General features: G+C 44.2%; 1 protein-coding gene across 1 annotated transcript in view; it reads left to right on the forward strand.

Annotated features, from left to right (window-relative positions):
- Window positions 1–18663, forward strand: part of LOC134144168 (maltase-glucoamylase-like) — a 34440-nt gene that overhangs the window by 13888 nt on the left and 1889 nt on the right. Inside the window, exons 3-7 of the mRNA XM_062582906.1 lie at window positions 2198–2366; window positions 3073–3169; window positions 3980–4092; window positions 15721–15846; window positions 16409–16540. Coding sequence (XP_062438890.1) covers window positions 2198–2366; window positions 3073–3169; window positions 3980–4092; window positions 15721–15846; window positions 16409–16540 — 637 coding nt within the window. The remainder of the gene's footprint in view (window positions 1–2197; window positions 2367–3072; window positions 3170–3979; window positions 4093–15720; window positions 15847–16408; window positions 16541–18663) is intronic.

Here is an 18663-nt window from a genome sequence, read left to right on the forward strand (position 1 = left end):
ACGGCTACAAAAAAAAAAAAAAAAAAAAAAAAAAAAAAGAAAAAGAGAGTGTCATTGCCTGCTTTTGTGATACTTTTATGTTGTAGCTAACGCTGTATTTAGCACATGGCCGTTCCAACCACCAGGAAGACCCTAATGATGGAAAGTGGTGGCTCTGCAGCTCGGTGAGGAGCACTGTGCTATTGGGAATGGCAGCCCCGGGCTCCGTTTAGGTGACACGACGGAGAAGTTTAGTGTGTGATGGTGACACGGGGGAATGCCGGAGGTATCTCTGTGCATTTAAAGACCTGGTGGGGCAGAGGCTGTGTTACTGGGGTTGCAGTTTTTGCCACCCCAGCTCCCCTCCTGGGTAGGGAGCGGGCTGGCCGAATAGCAGGAGCACTTGTAGTGCCATGGTAACACTAATTGCTCTCACGATGGGAAATGTCAGTGCCAAAATGCGGGTACCAGGACGTACACAGCCTCACGTCCTCCGAGCAGACATCATGGAGAGTGCTCAATGAGTTAGGACAGCTATTTAAGCTCTTCCCAAAGCACTTCCCCTCCGGCATCCTTTGCTTTTTACATAACCCCGTGGTCTGCTCAGAGCAGTGACCGTGCCTCCCTCGGTGCAGAGCCAGGCTATGTGACAGGGCTCCTTGTGCCTTGAATATAGCCCGAGAGCACGTCCCCCTTCTTAGCAGCAGCAGCCTCGTACAGAAAGGCCTCTGCTTGCCAAGGGCTGGATCTGGTTCTCAGGGATCCGTTATGCACATTAACTTTCCTGGAAGAAAATAACCTTACCCAGTACAGTGTGTAGGTGGAGGAGATGATGGAAGGGAAGGAAAGTTGCTGCTGGCAAACAACCAATTCAGCATTAAATACAAACTCTTATTTTCCCTGCTCGTGAAAAAGGCCAAATAGACTTCTTCAGAATGCGTAGACCCTTTATGTGTGCTTGACTCTAGTACTTGTCCAGGATACTTCAGGAATGGATTGTGCCTGAATTTTGCATCACGAGGCACAGGATGCCTTGCACTCACCTCTGGGTGTCCTTCTGAGCAGCTGGGTCCTTGCAGTCCTTGCTTCCCCTTGGGGGAGAGCAGAGCATGTGGGCAGCTTCAGCTCCGAGCAGGACTGACGGTGTCCTTCCAGTCTGCTGCTGCTCCTAGTAGCTAAGACTGGTCCGCGGACAGGAGGATGCACAGCTCACTTGATGGCGCCGGTGGGAACGAGAGCTCCCATGGAGCGCTTGCCCTTGCAGGTGTAACACTGCTCCACCACTGATACAGCCCAGCTTTCACTTCTCTGATTTACTGGTCGATTTGATCAACCATTTAACTTTGTCAAAATCATTGATAAACCACCATTAAAAGGAGAGTTAAGCCACTTCCACGCTCTATGGCTTTGGCTCATTTATTTTAATTAGCTGTAACAAATTCATGGTTAAACAAGGCTCGAGAGGGTGCTATCTAAATGTAGTACTTATGGCGTACATAGTACCATTAGCAAAACGCTTCTCCACAGCTTGACTGTGTTCTTCCCATCTAGCTTGCAGCTCATTATAGCACTAGAGATAGGAAATGGAATGTAACACCTAATTAAAATGTGAGCCTGTGTCCACAGATGATTCAATAGAAATAAAGGCATTCAGCTGGCAAGACAAGCAAGAGAAACTCATCACAAATAAAAACATCTCATTCAGGCAGAATCTGGAGGAAGATGTCACTCTTCTGTGCTAAGTGCCTGCATAAAGTCAGGGATAACAAAAGTATTTGGGTCCTGATCCAACAAAGCGTTAAATATAAAAACCGATAACAACTAAATGTCTGTTGTTCTCATTAAGCATTCTGAACCCCACTGCGTAATAACAATCTTCAGCCTGCCCCGTTGGTTGTCATAGAAATAGCACAAGCAACCACTTATTTTGGTAATAGGATTATAGATAGTGTCTTCTCTTATTTTACTTGTTCTTTTTAAAAATATACTGATGTGTTTGATCGTGTAAGTAGAAGAGACGTCTGCTGCCATTACAAGATTAATTTAATAGGTATTAGGTTAAGTACCTTAGATGCACACCTAGAATTCCTCTTCATATTGTATGTTTTTATGTTATGATATAGTAAAAGTCTAAATATACAGATATGAGCTTAATGATGTATAAAAATGATGAACACTAAACATAAGCAAAATAATTATCTCTCTCTATTTGTTACAGGTGGGATACATCCCTGTCTGACCTGATTTTTTCCAACCAGTATCTACAGATTACAACTACGGTGCCATCCACCTCAGTGTATGGGTTTGGTGAACACGAGCACCCGTCCTTCAAACACAGCATGAACTTCGCTACCTACGGCATGTTCAGCAGGGATCAGGCACCAGCGGTAACCGCATTAATGCAACATTTTTTCCCTAACCTATATCATAAAAAGAAAGTGTCAGACTACAGCTTTGCCAAGGGAACATCTCTCTATATATGATAATACTGCTGATGTGAACTGACGGCAAAGACTGAAAAATGTGCTTTGTCACATGTTTTGTTGGTGTCATATGTTTTAATTAAATGGCAAAATCGTGCGTCATTCTGAGGTGACTTTGAAACTTTTCATCAGAAACCTTCTATAGCACAATCAGTTGTCAGCAAATAATACCATGTGTGTCAAGATTCTGGTTCAGAAAAGCACTTAATTCCATGCTCAGGTCAATCTCTGTTCATCCAAACAAGCTGGACTTCAGCAGGACTCATTCTTGGACTAAGTATTTTGCTAAGGTAGAGTAATTTGATGATTCTATTTTAACTAGCAAATCATTTCTTATCCATGTAACTTTGGACAGTTTGGCAGAATATGGAAGATTTAAATCAGAGAGACCAGCAAGAAGCACTGTGATAAGGCAGAAAAAAAAATACTTTTCGTTCTATCAATTTAACTTTGCACTGGTTTTAGGTGGAAAAAGAACCCCAGCCTTTCAAAGCAGATCTATTTAACTATAAAGGAATTTATTTCCCTGTCTTTTCATGTATACCCATCTGACAGAAACTACGAAAAAGGGCAAAACACAACCATACTTAATGTATTGTTTATCTTTTAGCCATTTGCCAATCTTTATGGAGTTCACCCTTTCTATATGTGCGTAGAGACAGACTCCAACGCCCATGGTGTTCTCCTCCTGAACTCCAACGCACAAGGTAAGAAGATATGTGGATTCCCTATATGGACTACATACATATACAAAGCTGCTAAATCAGTAAATATAAACAACTATTTTACTGATTGCTTTTTCAATGTGGTACAAACATCACTGACTGTTACATAACTGAGTTTCCAGGAAGTGCTAGAAAGTTTTCAAAGGCATCTCATTAGAATGACTGTTAAACAAGGCAAGACATTTTCAGTGAAAACATATTAATAATTTTTTGAAAATAGATGCACATAGCAGGGAGAGGAGAAGGTGGAAGAAATTTCCTCTGGGATCAGCATAACTGAAGTGAATCAATTTAGGTTAGTCCTATATTCTGTCTGTGGAGAATAGTTTTGCACGTTGCCATGGTCACCTTACTGTATTAATCTAGTGGTATAATTTGAGAAAAGGGGAACCTTCACTCAGTCTACAAAACCAGTTTCCCCTGGCAGGCAATGACTTCCAATAAGAAGATTAAAATAGCGCAGAGGAACCCTAAGCACAAGGTTGCGGTTCCTTCCTGTGTAAATGGAGGTGAGACAAGCGAGCTTTGCGATATGCGCTACGTGCGATTCTGTGGATTTATTCCCGCACGGTGCAAATCTGAACGCCCAGCTTACACAAACCCCGGGCAACCGCTAGCCTACCTGCCGGCCCCGTTTGCCCGGCTGACCGTGCCCAGGCGTTGCCTTGCTGGCGTCCCCTTTCCGCTCGGGGATGCGGTCGTGCGGGCAGGAGGCCGCTCGCAGCCCTTCTGTGGTGGGCAGAAGCCTGGTGCAGAGCTCGTTTGTGCTGAGAACCTCGGTTTCCCTTTCAGATGTATCCCTGAGTCCAAATCCATCCTTAACTTTCCGCACTGTTGGAGGCGTCCTTGACTTCTACCTGTTCCTTGGACCAACTCCTGAAAACGTAATTCAGCAATACACTGAGGTTAGTGGAGAAGCGTGTATAGCATGCGGAGCAGTACCTCGAGACGAACTCCTGTTAGGACCTGGTGGGGTCACCGGCCAGTTCAGTCAGAGCTTTGTCCTGCTGCCTTCACGCAAAGCTGTCGCTTACGTGCTAAGGCAGGTAGGGACAAACAGTGGGAAGGTCCTGTGGCTGCATTAGCAGTAAGAGGAAAACTGAGGAAAGCATAGACCATTACTTAAGGGCAAGGAAAGAAAAGAACAAAGGACACAAAGAGACTGAAATGTCTTTTTGTCTGACATCTTCTCCCAAATGTCCAAAGCTGCGCAGACACTTAAACTACTTTAACAAGGGGATAGCAACACTGTCCTCGTGAAGAGGATGGAGGCTCCTTGGTCTTTGTCCCTGCTGAGAATAGAGCACTGGGTCAGTGTGAAGAAGATTAAAATTCATTGCTAGGAAAATCCTTTCTTACTGCAAGAGGAATTAAGCACTGGAACAGACTATCCCAGGGGGCTGTGGAACGTCCACTGTCAGAAATTTTCAAGAAAAGTCAGACAGATGTCTGCCAGGAATAAATGTGTATTTACCTAAGAACCAGAGGCCGATCTAGTGGACATCCTGAGATGCTTTCCAACCTTTCCTTTCATTGGCATAATCATATCATTATGTATACAGCCACTCTATGATTCTAGCTGAGCAGTATTTCAAAAAAGAAAAAAAAGAAAAGAAAATCGGAGGGGGGAATCTAGAAATGTCAGTAGGCGGAAGACAACTAGGAATTGATCAAAAACAAATTAAGTGCCACAGACAAGAAAACTTGCTGTCGGTGTCTGGACTGCACTGTGCATTACTACAGCAGGGGCACCTTTCCTCTTTCAGCTCCTTTTGGATTTTTCCATTAGGGAGGTATCTTTATCTGTATGTCTAGATTCTTATCACAGGGCCCATTATCACTGCATATAAGCACCGTCTACAACACAAAAATCAAAAATCTCATATGGTTGGTAGTATAATTTTCTTTTTGCTTTCTTCAGGACTGCTGGGGTCTGATTAAGTTTTAGTTACATATTCCTTTCTCTTTCCCCTGCTGTCCCTTGAGCTAAGAGCATTTTTCTCTCATAGAACAATAACACTGACATTTCCCAAATCACAAGTGCCGTTGCAGTAGTTTTTCCTCATTACAGTTAGTGCTTTGAGTGCAGACCCTCCTGTGCCGCCTGTGAGTTCCCGGGAAGGGTGCGGTTTCTCCAGGAGCGCGTTACGCCTTCGGCCAAGGGAGCCAGACGGAGTTTCTAACGCTTTCCCCCTTTTTGTCTCCTTGATTTGCGTGAGTCAGAGAGTTTGCGAGTGTAGGGAACAACGAGGAAGAGATTAGTCTGCTCTGTTACCGTGATTAAAGGAGCTGTTTTTCCCTTTAATAATCTAAATCATCAGTAGATTTTGGCTTAATTTGCATACATAAAAAGAGGCCTCATGGGTGTCTTGAGCTGATCCAAACTTCTTCAGTCCGGGTAGTTTTGGGCTGGCAGAGCCTTCTTGTTGAGCGTGAAGGAGAGAAAACCTGACTGTGGTGGGGAGACAGCCAGGTGCTGCGCTTGTCCTGTTTCCTCGAGACTTCCCAAGAAAGCACGGTTGCTTCCTGGCATGGCAAAAGGTGCCTGAAGGACTGGACTGAAAGGGAATTTTGGGGAGGATTTTAAATGTGTGTGTATCAGTGTATCTCGCAAGAGACGATAACCTTCTGCAACACACTTTTCCAGCGCACCTTCTGGTGGCTCCCTTTTGGGCTTCATGGCGCTGTATCTGGCTAGCAGCCCTGGTCTCATTCTCTTTCTTTTCGTTCCTCTCTACCTTGTGCCTCTTTTTTTTCCCCTGCTGTTCTCCCTCGTTCTCAGGGCTGCCTACCCGTGCCCACACAGTAGGGTCCTATGCACCTACATGGTTGGCTGCAGAAAGAGGCTCTCCATGAGCAAGAAGTCCCTTTAGCATCAGCTGTTTTGCACTTTGTGCCAGGAGCAGGTATAACCCCATAAAGCCTGCCGGGTCCTGCCGTTTCCCTCTGCAGTGCACTTCCCTTGCAAAGTGCAGCACCCAGGCATGACCCCAGCACCCGCCATAGGGTTTCAAGGCAGCAGCAAGCTAGGGCAGACACGGCCCCCCTCTGGAAACCTGCAGCAGGTGACGGGGTGCTCTGGTGATCTCTGCCTCTGAAATATTTTTAGATTCTTTGATAGCATCAAAATTTGCTAGAAGTCCCCTTTTGTGCCTTTTATAAACCCATGTTTATGCTATAGGCAGCCCATGCAAATATTCACACATACATACCTATTTATATATGTAAAGAGAAATTGGTGAACAGGAGAAGGTATCCCATGCAGAGCAGAAGTTCAGATCAGGTTTCTGTGGATTTGCATCATAGTGGCTTGTGTCCCCTCCCATACTGCCATCTCTGTCCTGCACCAGTTGCGCTTGCTGGACACGCGGCTGACATGGTGTAGCAGAGCTAAGGATGCTCTGTTTGGTGAGCATCCTGCTGTTTCTCCCAGTGGATGAGGTGAGGGGTGATAGGGTAGTTTGGGTCTCTCTTCTCCATTCTGACACTGATTTTCGCAAAACTTGTAGGTGGTCTGAGGTCTTGGATGAAAAGGGCCAAAGATTTCAAAATATGTTTGAAGGGTCTTACATACCAAGAGGTGCACTGGACATAGTGTGACTGAAGGCAGTGGCAGGGCATGGGAGAAGAGAGGATTTTTCCCCAAAGAAGGTGCCGTGCTGCTTGTGGTGGTCCAGGCACTGGAGCTGACAGCTTCCTGCAGTTCTTGTTGCTGTTGAGCATCTGGGCCCCCAACCAAAGTCATCATTGTCCAAGCTCTCCTTTCTTCATGTTCCCAGACCTTAAACGTGTCTGTGACCATCTCCTCTGCTGGCACCTCTCTGTAGCTGTCCTGGGTCAGATGCTGTACTATGTTTAAGAAAGCTCTCCGGTTCATGTCCTGACTCCCCTGGCCTTCAGACCCGGTAGGGACATACAGGGCCTTGCAGGTGTTGTGTATGTGTGTGACACTTGGTTGACACATGGGAAAGAGTAGGTGTTGGAACCAGAAATCATTTTTTAATAGCCTCAGCCGCTGCCTCTGAGGAGAGCTGGTGAGAGGTGGGTCAAGGGGAAACCCATCCCAGCATGCTAGATGAGGTTGTCTGGCTATACCTTTGCTACATCTGCACACTTTGTCTTGTTGGCCATATTTTCTCCTAGCCATGAAGGCAGCATGGTCCAGAGCCGGCAGCAGGGTGCATGCACACACTGGGAGTGCTGGGACCGAGCTGCCACGCTGCTCCTGATGGGCCACACTGGCAGCAGGAAGGCAGATGGGCGGCAGCCTTGGCTCTGCCCGCGTGAAGGGTCCATCCTCCTGGCTATGCCAGCACCTCGGTGCTGCAGCTCCCCAAGACAAATGGGAGAGGAGAGGACCAGGGAGCAGGGAAGTCCCCTGCACGGCTCAGTGGCATGCAGTTGGCACAGCAGCGGTTTGCCTTCTCATGACAGCTCTTGGCTAAACGCCAAAGCAAGTCAGCCTTCCAGCTGTTCTTGGCTGCAGAGGCAGCCCCGAGGTGCAAGGCAGCCTGGCATATGCTCAGGCATCTGCGAATGGTCTATCTGCGTGTAGCGTCTGAGCGCTGGCATTTAAGGCAGCTCTCCAGCCTTTTCTAAAGCACTTAAGTACTGAGAGCAGAAATGCATTAAAGGAATGCAGTGATCAGAAAGTGATAGTTTTATGGTCTTCACTACATGACCGTAAGTGTGTTTTGACATTGCAGATGGAGAAAACAAATTAGGTGGAGCACAGTTGGGAATGTTTGGGAACTTTACCTTTGCTGCACTTCCAAGATGTTGAATGAGCCTCAAAGGCTTTAAGCCTTTATTTGCCAGTAAAATTGCCTGCTGATTTTGGAGCAGCTGGTCTGGTTTTACTAATGAAAACCTTTTTAATTGCATTTGAGAGCACGGATGAAAAAAAACCCGTATTTACCGGTTGTTATGCTCACTGAGCATAACAACTTGCTTTCCGATTGCCTGGTGTTTTCCCAGGAATGTAGGGTACAGATGCAGAAAGCTTGTTTGGGAATGTGCAAGCAATTCTTTTTCAGCTAGAAATAAGAAGTACTTGGGAAAAAAAATGCCAGGTAACATGTTCTTCCTGGTCATCAAATGCCAGAGAATGTATTAATGGGGCCCCTGCCCAGAAAATTGTTATCTTGGAACTGGGTGCAGCAAGCCCAAAGTGTGTGGAGCAAAGCTGAGAAGGGGAAGGTCATTGCACCATTCCCGTGTGCAAACCCTGAGGAGCCGGAGCAGCCTGTGGCAGGCTCTGCTTGATTTTGCTTTTCCAAGCAGAGGTTTAGCTCAGAGGTCTCTAGCTCCTGGACCTTCTGCGCCCCTTCCCCACCTGCCCGTCAGGCACGCTGGGCCTTGGTGCCACAGACCAACCAGTGAACTGGCTTTTGAACTCACAGTTTGGCAATCAAACAAAAGTAAGTAAAATAGGAAAACAAAGGAAAAGGAAGAAAATAGCAGCTTCCCACAGCTCAGCCCTCGCTGTGATCTCCATGATGAAAGCGCCCATTTCGGGGGAGTATCTGCAGCAGCGCAACGGAGATTAGAGTTGTCCCCATTTCTTTTCGGAGTCTTTTCTGGTGTTTGAAGGCAGCAGCTCTGTGGCTTACCAGGTGGCCAGCAACTAAAAATAAAACGAGCACATTCTCGCTCCCCGCTGATGAGCAGTGGCAGCTCGCTTTCCACCCCTGCCGCCCCACGAACAGAGGCTGGCACGCAGAAAGCAAGGGGAAGGAGAGCCGGGGTTGTCTCCCAACTAGACATGTCGCCTGCCAGGACAGAGAAAATCCACCCTGCTCTGTAGGCTTTGAGCCCGTGTTCGGCTTGCTAGCAAAGCTTGAACGCTGCCCGGTGTACAAACATCCTGAAATCTCCAGATTGCAAATGTTACAATTACCATATTATTTGTCTCTAGGGTAATGACTTGGCTTTTATGCACAGGATAGGTGGGAAGGTGATGGAGACAGAAGAGACTCGCTCTCTCCGTGGTATTTTCTATGGTGCCACCCGTACCTCAGTGCAGCCCAGGCTGATGGAGCCCTTGTGAGGTCCTGGGGGCTCCTGCTAGGCCAGTTGCCACCTGAGCAAAGTCCCCCTTCGAGCAGTAGCCTGCTGGTCAAGGCTCGGGGAGCGGTGGCCCAGCACGCTGGACACTGGGCAACAGGAAGGCGAAATCTCCCTCCTGTTTCTTCTGCTCCCTCCTGGTTACCAAGCCCTGCTGAGAAGAGCTCTGTGAATCGCAAGATGGTCCTCTCGCAGCTATATTTATACTTGATAATGATCGCACTTTTCTCCTACTACAGAAGAGGTCCAGTGTGTGGCTCCTAGAACAGTTATATAACACAAATCTCTCTCTCTCTTTTTTTCTTTTCTTTCTCTTTCTTTCTCTCTTTCTTTCTCTCTTTCTTTTTGTTTCTTTCTTTTTCTTTTTTTAAGAGAAACACTTCAGTTTGCAAGAGGATGAGAAAAAACACTCGTTGGCAGAGGAGGTCAACTGTTGAGCTGAGCACAGCTGAGACTCTACAACCAGACCCAATATTCAGACTATCATTGCCAAGTCCACTGGTGGCAATTCAGGACAGAATAATAGTTACAGCAATATAATATGAGCTCTATAATGAGGCTCTCAGGAAAGTTATAGTTTAACAAATGAAGGAAATATCAAAATTTATCAGCTGTTGGGTAGAGTGAAGGCCATGAATTTGTTATTTTATTGCAAATTATCTGATGGCAAGCTTTAATAGAGTGTTTGGTGTATCCCTCACTTCTGTTCTGAGAGCAAATCGCTGATTTACTTCTTCCTTATAGAACCATAGGATAATTCGGGTTAGAAGGGACCTCAGCAGGTTCAACCTGCTATTTGAAACCTGTGAGAATCTATAATTTATCACAGATGCTTCAGTGATAGTCTCAAAGTTGAATTCTTGGGTCCCTCAAGAAAGACTAAGCAGCTGATGTTTGCCCAGGAAAGAATAAGTTTTGAAGACCTTTGTATTGAAATGCCTTAATTTTTTCAATACTTTGAATTCAGGTTATCCCCTGCCTGACTAGGCTCACACAACTTGATAATACTTTGATGACTTACCTGTCCCAGCCAACAAGGACGTCTATGATGAGATGGATACAGTTATCTGGGCTGCAGGAGCCCCCGTATAATACAGCCATTACGTGACTATCCAAACAAACTACTTCTTTGTCTAAATACAGAGCATCAACCCACTTGGATTTTTATAGCACCCTCCTACAACTCTTCCTTAAAAAAAAAAAAAAAAAAAAAAAAAAAGAGTAGTTCAGCCAAATATCAAGTGACAAGAATCACAAGGATCATTTTAAGTGGCTAGTTAAAGATTTGCAGAGTGATATTCTGCAGTGAGCCTGTGCAATTGTGTTGCTGGAGCAGTGTGCAGAGAGGGCCATGAGGGAGAGAGGAGTCAGAGGAAGGGCTCAGAAAGGCATGATGACCTCTTCCTTCACAGAGACTTCTGCCTAGGGCTTTCCAACTGTCACTAACATGGAAGGGAGCCGTTGCAGTGACATTTATGAGATCCTGGACTTTCACAAGGAGGGGAGTATTTTAAGTGCACAAGAGAGAGGCTAGCTGGGCAGAGCAGGTGAGCAGATATGGATGCAACTTATCCCCCTTGGTCCTGAGCTGCTTGGCTGTGAACTGGCTTTGCATGTCAATGCCTTGGGCTTGGTACCATGATGATGGTGGCTGAAGGGCCAGAGCCAATTGCACCTGCCTGGCACAGCACAGGCAGAGGCAGCTCCTGCCTGCCTGGAAAAGACCGCACAGACATCCCAGGGCATCTCCACAAACCTGTAGGCAAGCTGGCGCTGAGGCAGAAAGCAGGCATGGGTGGCAAGTCACCCCTTATTCATGCCACGCTTTGCCAAAGGTAGATTTTCTGGAGATTTCTGCTCATTTGCAAGCACAGAAAAGACTGTCTCCCTCTATGGCCGCTATACTATACATGATGCAACTGTTCAGCTTTCTCTCTCACATAAATTTCCTCAGTCATAGTGTTAACGGAATAGGATCCTGGTTTATTATTTAGCATTCATAACTTAGTTGATAGTCTTGCATTCAGATGCTAGTAATATTAATGTTATTTGCCCAGGAACCCAACGCAGAGGAAGAGAACACAGATCACTTGCTTACTGGGCACAGGTTTTAGCTGTTGGACATACATGTTTTCATTATTTCTCTTTGTTTTTACTGCAAACACATCTAGGATGTTTCCTAGATACATCTGTTCTCAGGTGCTTCCAAAAGAAGTGAGAAAACTACATAGTGCTAAGTTATGTAAACTTGGAGGAATTGTGGTACAGAAAATAGGATCTATTTTTTTTCTACTTCTGCACCACCATATCCTTCCCTATCTTCTCAGTTTAGATACCTTGTATGTTTGCTGCTTCTATATTTCTGATGTTTTCCTCCCTCACTTCTCTTGCCATACCTCATTTACCTTTTCTGATTCTGTGGCAGTCAATTTTGTCAAACAGCCTTCCTCTGGTGTACATCATTTTAAAATCATTTGTATGCAGAATGCAATCTATATGTATTAACTGGATCCTAAATATATATCAAATCTAACATGAGCTTCAGGTTTGCAAAATTACATCTCTGCCTCTGCTGATCCATCTGCAAGTAGGTACCATATGTCAGTTACTTTATCAGGAAGCTTCAGGGGGATCCATTAGAGAGAGTCCACAGCATAATTAGAAAAAAGAACATTTGTTTTCCCAGCTGCCCTGTTTTCATCCTTCCTCTTCAAATGTTCTGTTGATTTCAATTAAGCTCACCATAGATGCGCCAGCTTGGTGAACCTGGGAAACTAATTGCTTTAAAAGTTATTATCTTGCTTGCAAGGTAGATTTTCTTAAATTTACTCAGCTCCGATACCAAATTCCTCAAGTAGTGCTGACATGATATATTGCCTCACCGGAGGGCAATGTTGTAGTGTGCAGGTGAAAGAACAGGTATGTAATGGAGAACAGCTGAACCTCAGCAAACCGCAGCGGTGGGGAAAGGCTGTACTGTTCAGTAAGGACTTTGGCAGGAGTACCAGGGACTGCAGCTTCATGTCCAAACCCATCAGTGCTCAACCAGGCACTCAACAGAGCGAGGGGCGGAAGAAGCACCCCCCGCATCGCTTGAACCATCTTGCCTTCTCAGTATGCTGGTCTGGGCTCGGCGGCCCTGCGCTCAGAGGCATGCCAATGCGGCCCCGAGCCGAGATGCCATCAGCACTGCATGACCTGGGCTGTCCCCAGGCCCCAGAGCAATGCTGCCTAGCAGCGCCAGCTGCCGTCCCAGTGACAGCAGAGCTATGTTTGCGTCTAACTCTGCCCAGGCTGATTAGCCTTGCATCTCACGGCTGGGATGGCATCGGGAGTTTCCATTTCTGCAGCTCGTTTGGTTGCAGGCAGCTCTCCGCGTCTTGCGGCAGCACTGAACTCTGAGCCACGCAGACGTCCTGTCGGGGCACTAGGCTCTGCATTAAGCAGCAGGATTAATATTTATCAGCTGTTTTCCCCTCCTCCTCTTATGCAAGGGGAAAAGTCTGTACACAAAACATTTTAGTTCATTAGGGAATTCTTTTGTTTTTCTCTGTTTTTTAACCTTTTTTGTGTAGGTCATTCTGAATTTCAGTGGAGAAAACAAGGGCAAAATATGGATCTGTTTCTGGCACACAAAGTGGCGAGGTTCATGGAGTTCATCTTGCAGTCTCGGCCTGGCTTTAACAAGTTCTGCTGCCTCCTCAGATGAATTTATTCTTAGTAGGGAGAGCATGGTTGTGATAGAGAAGCAGAGCCTGAGGCTCTCTGTGCTCTGCCAGACACCTCACTTCCAGATCACAGGGAATCTTGAAAATGCGCTTGAGCTATGGCTCCTGATTCAGTGCTCCCCAGGATACCCCAGTGGAGCCCCAAGGACAGTTTGGTGGAGCAGACAACTCTGCACAAGGTGGACTTTCCAAAGCATTTCAGATTTCTTCCATATACTTATATAACCACAACTCAGTCAAGAAAGCAAGGCCAGCCCCTTATCTGGGTTGTGAACAACTCCTGTGGTCAGCTGGAGAGCAGAGGGCAGATCCTGCTCTCTGAGGACCCACAGCCTGTGAGAAATCTGCAAGTACCTCCGAACTATGGAGAGGAGACTGCGCTATAGTGGCGAAGGCTTACCTCTGCCTTCCAGCCTCCTCTCTGCATTGCTCAAGGCCACCTTCAGCTGGGTCGTTTCCTGGTGTGATGGGTGTAACTGTGAACCACAAAGGTAAATGCAGCTGTGCCAGGAACATGCTGCTAATAGCTATTTTTGTGTCTCCTGAAGGGTTTAGCCTCCGGCCGCGTGCAGGTGTTGGAAAAGAGTGCAGAAAGTTAAATCCTTGTGGAAAAGGATGGTTTATGGGGAAGTGTCATTGCTCCTCCAGGGGATCCCTCCCAGAATGGCTCAAACCATTAAATTCACAAGTTGCTCTGGTCTTCTCCTGCTTTTCCTTTGGAGAGACAGCAGCATCCCAACATGTGAAAGCACACTGTGTAGCCAAATTTGTAACCCTTAGTGCTTAAAGTGCCTGTCTGGCCACAAGTCATTCTTGATTACAAGCAAGTTATCCTGTATTGTTCCTCCAGCGAACTCAGGTATATTAAAAGAATTGCTGTTTCTCTGTGCTTTCCTCCCACATCCATTTTCCTGCCCAATGTAGCCTTCACACATAGTTCCCCACCAGCTCTAGCATGACATCCTGTAGAAGAAATTCTATCTCAGTATTACTCTCCTGGGTCTGACCCTTATTGGAGAAAATCTCATAGAAAGAGGCATCTTTATGCATTGCAGTGTCTAGATAGCTTAGCAATGCATCTGATATGGAGTGTCAGGAGTGCCTCCTTTCATTTAATGAAAGTAGATGGGTTTTAGCTGCCATTATTCAAGTTCTGTTCTTTTCCACTCCTTAGCATGATTACCTAACTATGGAGATCCACAAGGAAATAAGGGAGGAACCGTTACTTGCCCCAAGGGAACCAATAGCTGTGACTGATTAATAGTCATGGGGGCTTACTAGCTACTTGATCTTCGTGTACTGTCTGCAAGGATATTAGAAATGAGCTGTGATAGAAATGTTGAACGAAGGTTACTTTCATGTGATTTAACATTTTAAAAATGCATTTAAAAAAAGATTTCAGGATACATCCCACAGAAAACAACTGCTTGTAGCCCCCAGTTTCAGCTTGTTTTTAGAATCATCATGGTTGCTCTATGCTTGTCACAGGCTGCCAGAGCAATCTTCTGTACTCCCAATTTAGGTTCCTCAAGCAATTTACAGCTGTGTTATGTGGAACCGCTGAAAAACAAAAATTTATATAATCATATTTCACTCATTGCCTTGTGTTTGAGTAGAGAATTTCTCTAACTTTGACCTTAAAGAGATTCGTTGATGTCTGGCAATATAATGTTGTGGGTCAGCAATAAGAACAGTCAGTCATAAGTAGTTGAATTTCATCAGGGAGGGGTGTAAATATGATTAAAATTTAAGAATGCTCAAATAAACACCAGCCTTATGATGAAATAGTTCAGCTGGATGTGGCAAGAAGCACTACAGCTGACATTGCTATGGGGTATCAAAGATACGTGTCTGATTGACCAAAAGGTTTGTGGATTTGTCACTGATCAGGTAGCACAAGGCTCCACACTGGATTTCAGCTGGCACGTATCATGTCAGCGAGGGCACCTGAGTGCTGTGCTGCTGTGGGGAGGCTGTTTCTGGGACCTGAGCAAAACTCTCATTTGAAGTTAGCTCAGGCTTTTTTACACCACGTTGTCTGCTGGTGTATTCTAACAATTCATGGTCCATAAAGTGGAACCAGATGCTTTCTATGGGATTCGGGTCCTTCAGGCTAAGCTTTGCTCGAACATGTGAGCAGAGACAACTTCTGCCTTGGAGAGTCCTTTGCTGCATTTTTAAAGGCAGTATAGTTTACAGAGAGCCTTCCTAAGAAAGTAAAGGAAGGTAATAAAAATGTGAGGTTGACCCAGTTTTGACTTTCTACTCAATAATCCCCAAGGTTTTAAGTTTGTCTTTGAAAAAAAGTTTGTTTTTAGAGAGAGTCTTAATGGACAGAGCTGCTTAGGGCATGGAGGAGTGCATGGTTTCGGGAGTCTTTCCCAAACCAAATAGCTGTGTGCCTTGGTGGTGCAGGTACATGCACCTTACCCCCATATTTGTAGATATATCATCATCATTTCTGAGAGAAAAGAGATTTCATGTAAAATAAGCATTTTCTTAAAGCCTGTGTTCTCTATGGTGAATACAAGTGTGCAGAATAACACACTAACTAGATCATTTTGCACTTCAGCAATGACAGACTGAGGAAACTGCTCTGAGTGTGTGTTGTACTCTGTTGTGCTCTGATCTTCATGGCTTAAGGGAGCAGGAAGCCTCTTCTGCTGCTTCAGAGTAATTTCTCTCCCCCAAATCTTCAGCTTACCCTTGGAATAATTTTATTCCTCATCCCTGCTGTAGGCTATTGGACGCCCACACATGCCTGCCTACTGGTCTCTGGGATTTCAGCTGTCCCGATGGGGTTATGGAAGCATTGATGTTTTAAAGAAAACAGTTGATCGCATGCGCTACTACGATATCCCCTATGTAAGTATGAATTTTGCAATGTATATGTTAATTTAAAAATCCAAAGTGAGATGAATAGAATTATAATAGAGCAAAAGCGATTATCTCATGAAGAGAATTGTAGAATAAAAGGATATTCATAATCTTACGTATTTATTATATGGTTTTGCATATAATATCTTTATAAGGCTTAAAAGAATGTTTAAAGTGGACTTTGGACGTGAGGTTTAAGTGCTGCTCTTGGTTCCATAGAAGGCGATTTTGATATAGATTTACTGCTGTGCTGTGATGACAACGGGTTGGTATATGGTAGTATGAGACGCTGGCACTTTAAATAAGAATTATGGCTCTTCTGATGCATATCAGTGCCAAACAGTTCGTATACTAGGACTTCTACATTTCCATTTTGTTCATTGCTACCATGTAAGTTTGTAGGAGCTGAATTTGGCCTTACAATAGTTTACAGTTGTTATAGTCATTTTTTAGGTCTCATTTCATAGATTAGTTACCTGTTATAAACATAAGTACTTGGGGTCTGATTCTTTGTGTAAATTACTTAAATGTTTACTTAAAACACGTTTAGGATGTCCAGCATTCTGATATTGATTACATGGAACGTCGTCTGGACTTTACCTATGATAAAGTAAATTATGCCGGTCTGCCAGAATACATTCAACAGCTGAAGAAAGAAGGAATGCACTATGTCTTGATTCTGGTAAAATAATAATGCTGCTAATTATTTCTCCATTCATAGGAACTGTTTATATCATGGTGTTCATAGCAGTATCTAGGTGCTGAAACATGCATGCTATTGTAATGGATTTTCCAGTTTTGTCATTTGTCTAGAAGATGAAGAACACCATCTCACAGGCTTCTCATTTAAATGTATTGCATTTCTCAAATACTTGCGCACCAATACCACCTTTATACCATAACATTAATTTCTTTTACTTTTTTCACTCAATTCAGTAAAGATTATGAAAAATTTGCCTCTGTTCCGGGCTGAGTTGAGATAGAATTGCTTTAAAGCAGTTCTTCTTACAAAAATAAACAAATGCATTTAATATGCACACAGAAATAGCTGCACAGTGAAAAAAACAGTTATAATCACTCTGGAAAACTAGTAGCTTATAATTCATTTTGCCTTATATTTACTTTTCATCTATATTACTGCAAAAGAAATTTGTATGAAAATTTATGGAAAATATATGTTGAACCTGTAACTAAAATTGATGCCTGACCTAATCAATTAATTTTGGCAGAAGTGAAAATAGGAGCTTTCCTTCTTCCCTTGCCAATTTTTCCAACAAAGATTACTGTCTCTCTCTAGCACATCCCCATACATATCCTTAAATGAAATTAGTTTTTGTCACAATAACTACAGTAAATGTAACTGTCAACAAGGAAATTGGAAGCCAGTAAATTAAATAAAAGTCCTTGATAGATGCATAAGAAATTGCTCTACGCAGCTCAACAGCATGACAGTACTCTGCTAAAACTGTGGCAATAGCACGACCTTCCATTTCTTAGATGGGAACATTAAAAAACACTGAGACCTGCAACCGTACACAGATGTGAAACATTGCTACAGAGAAGGGAGGCGTAATTTGTTCTCCATAACCACTAGAGACAGGGTAAGAAGTAAAGTGCTTTAAATTGCAGCAAAAAGGATTTGAGGTAGGCATTAGGATAAAGCTGTCTCTCTGCAGAGGTAGTGAAGCATGGAGCAGACTGCCTGGGGAGGCCGGGGCTCTCCGAGAGAGTTTTGCTAACAGGTCAGACACACCTGCATCATGGACCGTTCAGGCTGAGCTGAACTCCCTGGGGAAGGAGGAGGAGACGACCTCTTGCAGTCCCTTTCAGGCCTTTTTGCTATAATTCCCGTCTTCTATTTTCCAGCCTGAATGGTCGACTTGCACCTTCTCTCTAGGTGCTACTATTCTCATTTAACTGAAATTGCCAGTCTCTCGCCCTGCTATTTTCTTTCTTGATATACTTGTTTGAATAAATGTATTCTCATTCAGCCTTTATTTTGCTAAGCTAAACAAACTGAAGTATTTTATTCTCTTTTTATCAGATAAGATACTCAGTTCTCGTAATGAGAACTGTTCCGCACATGTGCCCCAATTTGAATTCGTCTGTCTCTATATAGATAACTGGATTTCACAGCAGTCTAGACAATGTCACCCCAGTGTTTTGGAGAATGTTGGTAATATTTCCCTCATTCTGCTAGAAAGGTCCTGTATGACAAAGCCCTGAGTCACGTTTACCCGCATGATATTGGTGGCTCATGCTTGTGATGTGATCACTTAATCCAGCTAAGCTGAGAACTTAGTTTAGGCCATAAGCCCTTTTAAAATAAGGGCTGTGTTGCTCAGCTTGTCAATGGGGTTGTCTTTGAAGGCTTGTAGAGAGACTGAAGAGCATAATCTTAAACTGTGGGACGATTCTTTCTTTTGTGGCATTGTATCAAATGTTTACTGAAATCAAGATAACCAATAGCTGTGGCAGTTTCCTTATCTAGAAATCACATAGTCTTGTCAAATATATAGAATTAGAATTGCTTCCCTGTCCTTATTTCTCCCTCCCAAATTTATTGCAATAATTTGGATTAGTCAGACTGTGGATACTCACATCAATATTTTCCCTTTTTTAAATGTTGCCATTAGATTTGGTTTTCCTCAGTTACGTAGAACTGCTGGGTATTTTCTTTTTTGTAGTTTAATTAAAAATACCTGCTCTGTATTTATTAATGGCCTAGTCTTCACCTTGTTGCACTGTGACTGCATTCACTGCTAGGAATTTCAAACAATAGCTCAAGCTAGCAGTTACGTATTG

This window comes from Rhea pennata, chromosome 1 (assembly GCF_028389875.1).
Source record: "Rhea pennata isolate bPtePen1 chromosome 1, bPtePen1.pri, whole genome shotgun sequence".
Lineage (NCBI taxonomy): Eukaryota > Metazoa > Chordata > Aves > Rheiformes > Rheidae > Rhea > Rhea pennata.